The following is an 8,978-nucleotide window of genomic DNA, read 5'->3' as shown; positions in this document are numbered from 1 at the left end:
ATTAGGCTGTAGTCAGCCAGACAGTGTTACAGTGTGTTGTCATTAGGCTGTAGTCAGCCATACAGTGTTACAGTGTGTTGTCATTAGGCTGTAGTCAGTGATACAGTGTGTTGTCATTAGGCTGTAGTCAGCCATACAGTGTTACAGTGTGTTGTCATTAGGCTGTAGTCAGCCATACAGTGTTACAGTGTGTTGTCATTAGGCTGTAGTCAGTGTTACAGTGTGTTGTCATTAGGCTGTAGTCAGCCAGACAGTGTTACAGTGTGTTGTCATTAGGCTGTAGTCAGCCAGACAGTGTTACAGTGTGTTGTCATTAGGCTGTAGTCAGTGTTACAGTGTGTTGTCATTAGGCTGTAGTCAGCCATACAGTGTTACAGTGTGTTGTCATTAGGCTGTAGTCAGCCATACAGTGTTACAGTGTGTTGTCATTAGGCTGTAGTCAGTGTTACAGTGTGTTGTCATTAGGCTGTAGTCAGCCATACAGTGTTACAGTGTGTTGTCATTAGGCTGTAGTCAGCCAGACAGTGTTACAGTGTGTTGTCATTAGGCTGTAGTCAGCCATACAGTGTTACAGTGTGTTGTCATTAGGCTGTAGTCAGTGATACAGTGTGTTGTCATTAGGCTGTAGTCAGCCATACAGTGTTACAGTGTGTTGTCATTAGGCTGTAGTCAGCCATACAGTGTTACAGTGTGTTGTCATTAGGCTGTAGTCAGTGTTACAGTGTGTTGTCATTAGGCTGTAGTCAGCCAGACAGTGTTACAGTGTGTTGTCATTAGGCTGTAGTCAGCCAGACAGTGTTACAGTGTGTTGTCATTAGGCTGTAGTCAGTGTTACAGTGTGTTGTCATTAGGCTGTAGTCAGCCATACAGTGTTACAGTGTGTTGTCATTAGGCTGTAGTCAGCCACACAGTGTTACAGTGTGTTGTCATTAGGCTGTAGTCAGTGTTACAGTGTGTTGTCATTAGGCTGTAGTCAGCCATACAGTGTTACAGTGTGTTGTCATTAGGCTGTAGTCAGCCAGACAGTGTTACAGTGTGTTGTCATTAGGCTGTAGTCAGCCATACAGTGTTACAGTGTGTTGTCATTAGGCTGTAGTCAGTGTTACAGTGTGTTGTCATTAGGCTGTAGTCAGCCATACAGTGTTACAGTGTGTTGTCATTAGGCTGTAGTCAGCCAGACAGTGTTACAGTGTGTTGTCATTAGGCTGTAGTCAGCCATACAGTGTTACAGTGTGTTGTCATTAGGCTGTAGTCAGCCATACAGTGTTACAGTGTGTTGACATTAGGCTGTAGTCAGCCATACAGTGTTACAGTGTGTTGTCATTAGGCTGTAGTCAGCCAGACAGTGTTACAGTGTGTTGTCATTAGGCTGTAGTCAGCCAGACAGTGTGTTGTCATTAGGCTGTAGTCAGCCAGACAGTGTTACAGTGTGTTGTCATTAGGCTGTAGTCAGCCAGACAGTGTTACAGTGTGTTGTCATTAGGCTGTAGTCAGCCAGACAGTGTTACAGTGTGTTGTCATTAGGCTGTAGTCAGCCAGACAGTGTTACAGTGTGTTGTCATTAGGCTGTAGTCAGTGTTACAGTGTGTTGTCATTAGGCTGTAGTCAGCCATACAGTGTTACAGTGTGTTGACATTAGGCTGTAGTCAGCCAGACAGTGTTACAGTGTGTTGTCATTAGGCTGTAGTCAGCCAGACAGTGTGTTGTCATTAGGCTGTAGTCAGCCATACAGTGTGTTGACATTAGGCTGTAGTCAGCCATACAGTGTTACAGTGTGTTGTCATTAGGCTGTAGCCAGTCATACAGTGTGTTATGTTGTCATTAGGCTGTAGTCAGCCATACAGTGTGTTATGTTGTCATTAGGCTGTAGTCAGCCATACAGTGTGTTATGTTGTCATTAGGCTGTAGTCAGCCATACAGTGTGTTATGTTGTCATTAGGCTGTAGTCAGCCATACAGTGTGTTATGTTGTCATTAGGCTGTAGTCAGCCATACAGTGTGTTATGTTGTCATTAGGCTGTAGTCAGCCAGACAGTGTGTTGTCATTAGGCTGTAGTCAGCCATACAGTGTGTTATGTTGTCATTAGGCTGTAGTCAGCCATACATTCCAGAGATGATGAGGAAGAATGAATGAGGAAGCATCCTGAAAACACAGTCATTAGTTTGCTGACAAGGAAAGCACTGTCTTTTAGCCTCGGCCAGCCTCCCAGTCAGCCAGTCTCCCAGTCAGCCAGTCTCCCAGTCAGCCAGTCTCCCAGTCAGCCAGTCTCCCAGTCAGCCAGTCTCCCAGTCAGCCAGTCTCCCAGTCAGCCAGTCTCCCAGTCAGCCAGTCTCCCAGTCAGCCAGTCTCCCAGTCAGCCAGTCTCCCAGTCAGCCAGTCTCCCAGTCAGCCAGTCTCCCAGTCAGCCAGTCTCCCAGTCAGCCAGTCTCCCAGTCAGCCAGTCTCCCAGTCAGCCAGTCTCCCAGTCAGCCAGTCTCCCAGTCAGCCAGTCTCCCAGTCAGCCAGTCCCCCAGTCAGCCAGTTTGCAAGTCTGTTGGGTATCAAAGGGGAAGGAGTGGTTTAGCAGGGCTGCTATGTCCTTGGTGGTCCCTTAGTGTGCTGTTCACCTTACACACCAGGTGTAGTGGTCCCTTAGTGTGCAGCTCACCTTACACACCAGGTGTAGTGGTCCCTTAGTGTGCTGTTCACCTTACACACCAGGTGTAGTGGTCCCTTAGTGTGCTGTTCACCTTACACACCAGGTGTAGTGGTCCCTTAGTGTGCAGCTCACCTTATACACCAGGTGTAGTGGTCCCTTAGTGTGCTGTTCACCTTACACACCAGGTGTAGTGGTCCCTTAGTGTGCAGCTCACCTTACACACCAGGTGTAGTGGTCCCTTAGTGTGCAGCTCACCTTACACACCAGGTGTAGTGGTCCCTTAGTGTGCAGCTCACCTTATACACCAGGTGTAGTGGTCCCTTAGTGTGCAGTTCACCTTACACACCAGGTGTAGTGGTCCCTTAGTGTGCAGTTCACCTTACACACCAGGTGTAGTGGTCCCTTAGTGTGCAGCTCACCTTACACACCAGGTGTAGTGGTCCCTTAGTGTGCAGCTCACCTTACACACCAGGTGTAGTGGTCCCTTAGTGTGCAGTTCACCTTACACACCAGGTGTAGTGGTCCCTTAGTGTGCTGTTCACCTTACACACCAGGTGTAGTGGTCCCTTAGTGTGCTGTTCACCTTACACACCAGGTGTAGTGGTCCCTTAGTGTGCTGTTCACCTTACACACCAGGTGTAGTGGTCCCTTGGTGTGCTGTTCACCTTACACACCAGGTGTAGTGGTCCCTTGGTGTGCTGTTCACCTTACACACCAGGTGTAGTGGTCCCTTAGTGTGCAGTTCACCTTACACACCAGGTGTAGTGGTCCCTTAGTGTGCAGTTCACCTTACACACCTGGTGTAGTGGTCCCTTAGTGTGCTGTTCACCTTACACACCTGGTGTAGTGGTCCCTTAGTGTGCAGTTCACCTTACACACCAGGTGTAGTGGTCCCTTAGTGTGCAGTTCACCTTACACACCAGGTGTAGTGGTCCCTTAGTGTGCAGTTCACCTTACACACCAGGTGTAGTGGTCCCTTAGTGTGCTGTTCACCTTACACACCAGGTGTAGTGGTCCCTTAGTGTGCTGTTCACCTTACACACCTGGTGTAGTGGTCCCTTAGTGTGCTGTTCACCTTACACACCAGGTGTAGTGGTCCCTTAGTGTGCTGTTCACCTTACACACCTGGTGTAGTGGTCCCTTAGTGTGCTGTTCACCTTACACACCAGGTGTAGTGGTCCCTTGGTGTGCTGTTCACCTTACACACCAGGTGTAGTGGTCCCTTAGTGTGCAGCTCACCTTATACACCAGGTGTAGTGGTCCCTTAGTGTGCAGTTCACCTTACACACCAGGTGTAGTGGTCCCTTAGTGTGCAGTTCACCTTACACACCAGGTGTATACATTACACTGTAGTCTCTGCTATGAAATACACGTCTGGTCAACAACGCAAGGCTACGCACGTTCCAAACGACTCCCTATTCCCACGTTCCAAACGGCTCCCTATTCCCACGTTCCAAACGACTCCCTATTCCCACGTTCCAAACGGCTCCCTATTCCCACGTTCCAAACGACTCCCTATTCCCACGTTCCAAACGACTCCCTATTCCCACGTTCCAAACGACTCCCTATTCCCACGTTCCAAACGGCTCCCTATACCCACGTTCCAAACGACTCCCTATTCCCACGTTCCAAACGACTCCCTATTCCCACGTTCCAAACGACTCCCTATTCCCACGTTCCAAACGACTCCCTATTCCCACGTTCCAAACGACTCCCTATTCCCAGGTTCCAAACGGCTCCCTATTCCCACGTTCCAAACGGCTCCCTATTCCCACCTATTCCCACGTTCCAAACGACTCCCTATTCCCACGTTCCAAACGACTCCCTATTCCCACGTTCCAAACGACTCCCTATTCCCACGTTCCAAACGACTCCCTATTCCCACGTTCCAAACGGCTCCCTGTTCCCACTTTCCAAACGACTCCCTATTCCCACGTTCCAAACGGTTCCCTGTTCCCACGTTCCAAACGACTCCCTATTCCCACGTTCCAAACGGTTCCCTATTCCCACGTTCCAAACGACTCCCTATTCCCACGTTCCAAACGGTTCCCTATTCCCACGTTCCAAACGACTCCCTATTCCCACGTTCCAAACGACTCCCTATTCCCACGTTCCAAACGGTTCCCTATTCCCACGTTCCAAACGACTCCCTATTCCCACGTTCCAAACGGCTCCCTATTTCCACGTTCCAAACGGTTCTCTATTCCCACGTTCCAAACGGCTCTTTATTCCCACCTGGGCTCTGTTCTGATAGTTCACTACATAGGGATTAGGGTGCCAGTTGGAATACACAAGGCTCTGTTCTGATAGTTCACTACATAGGGATTAGGGGGCCAGTTGGAATACACCTAGGCTCTGTTCTGATAGTTCACTACATAGGGATTAGGGTGCCAGTTGGAATACACTAGGCTCTGTTCTGATAGTTCACTACATAGGAATTAGGGTGCCAGTTGGAATACACCTGGGCTCTGTTCTGATTTAACACTCATTAACCAGTTGATGCTCTTTGTCTCCTTTCTTCAATCAGAGTTAAAAGATGTGGAGGAGTCGGCGCCGTCTTTCCCTGATCTGGAACACAGACTGCAGGTAATAGGAGGAGGGGGGAGAGGAGGGGAGAGGAGAGAGGAGGGGAGAGGAGCAGGAGGGGAGAAGGGGATCATCAGTGAGGGGAGAGGAGCAGGAGGGGAGAGGAACAGGAGAGGAGCAGGAGAGAGAAGAGGAGGAGGAGAAAGGAGAGGATCAGTGAGAGGAGACGAGGTGGAGCAGTGAGAGGAGAGGAGAAGAGGGGGAGCAGTGAGGAGAGGGGAGAGAGGAGAGGAGGGGGAGCAGTGAGGAGAGGGGAGAGAGGAGAGAAGGGGGAGCAGTGAGGAGAGGGGAGAGAGGAGAGGAGGGGGAGCAGTGAGGAGAGGGGAGAGGGGAGAGGAGGGGGAGCAGTGAGGAGAGGGGAGAGAGGAGAGGAGGGGGAGCAGTGAGGAGAGGGGAGAGAGGAGAGGAGGGGGAGCAGTGAGAGAAGAGGAGGAGTGAGGAGCAGTGAGATAGTCCTCATATCTATTGATAGTAGGGGCTGAGAATAGCTGCTACTGTTGCACTGAAGGATGCAATACCCATAGCATTAGACTGAGTAGAACAGACGTTATCACTATTATATGTTCTGTGGTGAGTACTGAAAGGAGTATGTTCTGTGGTGAGTACTGAAAGGAGTATGTTCTGTGGTGAGTACTGAAAGGAGTATGTTCTGTGGTGAGTACTGAAAGGAGTATGTTCTGTGGTGAGTACTGAAAGGAGTATGTTCTGTGGTGAGTACTGAAAGGACTATCAAATCTCAATTCTTCCACAAAGTGCTTGGGTGCAGGGTTTTGATCCAGCTCAGTAGTAAACACCACTGGTTAAACTAATGAAACACTTTAGTAAACACTATGATTACAGTTGATTAACCGAATCAGGTGGGCCCGTATCCACAAAACCTCTTAGAGTAGAAGGGCTGATCTAGGACCAGTTCTGCCTTTTAGATCATAGTGAATTAGATTCATATGGACAGATTCTATATGGATCATAATGAATACGATTCATATGGACAGATTCTAGATAGATCCTAATGAATTAGATTCATATGGACAGATTCTAGATAGATCATCATGAATTAGATTCATATGGACAGATTCTAGATGGATCATAATGAATACGATTCATATGGACAGATTCTAGATAGATCATCATGAATTAGATTCATATGGACAGATTCTAGATAGATCATAATGAATACGATTCATATGGACAGATTCTAGATAGATTATAATGAATACGATTCATATGGACAGATTCTAGATAGATCATAATGAATACGATTCATATGGACAGATTCTAGATAGATCATAATGAATCAGATTCATATGGACAGATTCTAGATAGATCATAATGAATACGATTCATATGGACAGATTCTAGATAGATCATAATGAATACGATTCATATGGACAGATTCTAGATAGATCATAATGAATACGATTCATATGGACAGATTCTAGATAGATCATAATGAATACGATTCATATGGACAGATTCTAGATAGATCATAATGAATACTCTTTGTGGATCAGGGTTGGTGTCCGTTTTAATTTAAATTCAAGTCAATTCAGAAAGTAAATCAAATTCCAATGTTCCTCTTTGAAAAGCAGGTAAGAGAAATTAGAATTTCAGTATACTTCCTGAATCGACTGGAATTGGTAATGGAATTGGCCCCAAACCTCTTGTGGATATGGGCCCAGCCCTGTGTGAATAGTGTAACTGCATTGATCCACTAGAGGGCAGCAGATAGTAGGGATATTTGGAGGGGAGGGGTTAGATAAGGTGTTGGTTGTGTTTGGACGGGCTCGTGGTAATAGCTGGAGCGGAATTCGTGGAATGGTATCAACACAATCAAACACATGGTTTGATGCCGTTCCATTGGCTCCGTTCCATCCATTATTATGAGCCGTTCTCCCCTCAGCAGCCTCCATTGGTTTGAGTGGTAAGCCGAAAGTAGCTGACTGTAGTCGAGGAGTAAAGTCGGAGGAGGTAAATAAGTACCTACAGCAAGTCGGCAAAGTTCTGCTGTTTCTAGGAAACGCGACAATACCAGACATGGCATTCGACCTTTGTTACTGCCGATGAAGTTGGATGCTATCAAAAAATTCCACTTATCCTTCACGAAGCTGAACGTGATCAACCCGATCCAAGGAATAAATATCCCAAGCATTCACAAGACTTGTTTTGTATTTTGTTGTTTTTCTAAAAATATAACCAAGTAGTGATTGGATAGACTACTAGAATGACAACCATATAGGGTGTTTCTGCATCATATGGGATATTCTCTGTTGTGTGTGTGTCATTACTTCATGTCCTTGTAACTTCCTCATTATTATTTGTGATTGTGCAACATGGTATTGTATCAGATGTGATTTAAATGGAGTCCACCAAGATTCTTACTGTATGGTAATGGATTGCGTCACTACAGCCTGTTGTGCATTCCTCACATTCTCCACCCTGGTTCGAATCCAGGCTGTATCCACAGCGGTCTAAGGAACTACAGACCCTGGTTCGAATCCAGGCTGTATCACAGCGGTCTAAGGAACTACAGACCCTGGTTCGAATCCAGGCTGTATCACAGCGGTCTAAGGAACTACAGACCCTGGTTCGAATCCAGGCGGTATCACAGCAGTCTAAGGAACTACAGACCCTGGTTCGAATCCAGGCTGTATCACAGCGGTCTAAGGAACTACAGACCCTGGTTCGAATCCAGGCGGTATCACAGCGGTCTAAGGAACTACAGACCCTGGTTAGATTCCAGGCTGTATCACAGCGGTCTAAGGAACTACAGACCCTGGTTAGATTCCAGGCTGTATCACAGCGGTCTAAGACACTCCATCTCTAGTGCTAGAGGAGTCACTACAGACACCCTGGTTCGAATCCAGGCTGTATCACAACCGGCCGTGATCGGGTGTCCCGTAGGGCGGAGGACAATTGGCCCAGCGTCGTCCCGGGGTTTGGCCGGTGTAGGCCGTCATTGTAAAATAAGAATTTGTTCTTAACTGGACTTGCCTAGTTAAAAAAAATTAAATGTTGTTTTTGTCAATAAGCATGTGAGGAACAGAATGTGATTCAATCCCATGAAGGACAAAATACTCACTGGGTTAACACTATGAAACAGGATTAGACTATACACCAGTTCACATTAGTTACTGGGTTAACAATATGAACAGGATTAGACTATACACCAGTTCACATTAGTTACTGGGTTAACACTATGAAACAGGATTAGACTATACACACCAGTTCACATTAGTTACTGGGTTAACACTATGAAACAGGATTAGACTATACACACCAGTTCACATTAGTTACTGGGTAAACACTATGAAACAGGATTAGACTATACACACCAGTTCACATTAGTTACTGGGTTAACACTATGAAACAGGATTAGACTATACACCCCAGTTCACATTAGTTACTGGGTTAACAATATGAACAGGATTAGACTATACACACCAGTTCACATTAGTTACTGGGTTAAAACTATGAAACAGGATTAGACTACACACCAGTTCACATTAGTTACTGGGTTAACAATATGAACAGGATTAGACTATACACACCAGTTCACATTAGTTACTGGGTTAACAATATGAACAGGATTAGACTATATACACCAGTTCACATTAGTTACTGGGTAAACAATATGAACAGGATTAGACTATACACCAGTTCACATTAGTTACTGGGTTAACACTATGAACAGGATTAGACTATACACACCAGTTCACATTAGTTACTGGGTTAACAATATGAACAGGATTAGACT

General features: G+C 46.3%; 1 protein-coding gene across 1 annotated transcript in view; it reads left to right on the top strand.

Moving 5' to 3' along the window:
• Positions 1-8,978, top strand: part of map3k7cl (map3k7 C-terminal like) — a 103,751-nt gene that overhangs the window by 9,796 nt on the left and 84,977 nt on the right. Inside the window, exon 3 of the mRNA XM_071364971.1 lies at positions 5,166-5,224. Within this exon, the coding sequence (XP_071221072.1) occupies positions 5,166-5,224 (59 nt within the window). The remainder of the gene's footprint in view (positions 1-5,165; positions 5,225-8,978) is intronic.

The sequence above is a fragment of the Salvelinus alpinus genome, chromosome 24, assembly GCF_045679555.1.
Source record: "Salvelinus alpinus chromosome 24, SLU_Salpinus.1, whole genome shotgun sequence".
Classification (NCBI taxonomy): domain Eukaryota; kingdom Metazoa; phylum Chordata; class Actinopteri; order Salmoniformes; family Salmonidae; genus Salvelinus; species Salvelinus alpinus.
The sequence above is the reverse complement of the archived record's forward strand: the minus strand, read 5'-3'. Positions and strand labels throughout refer to the sequence as shown.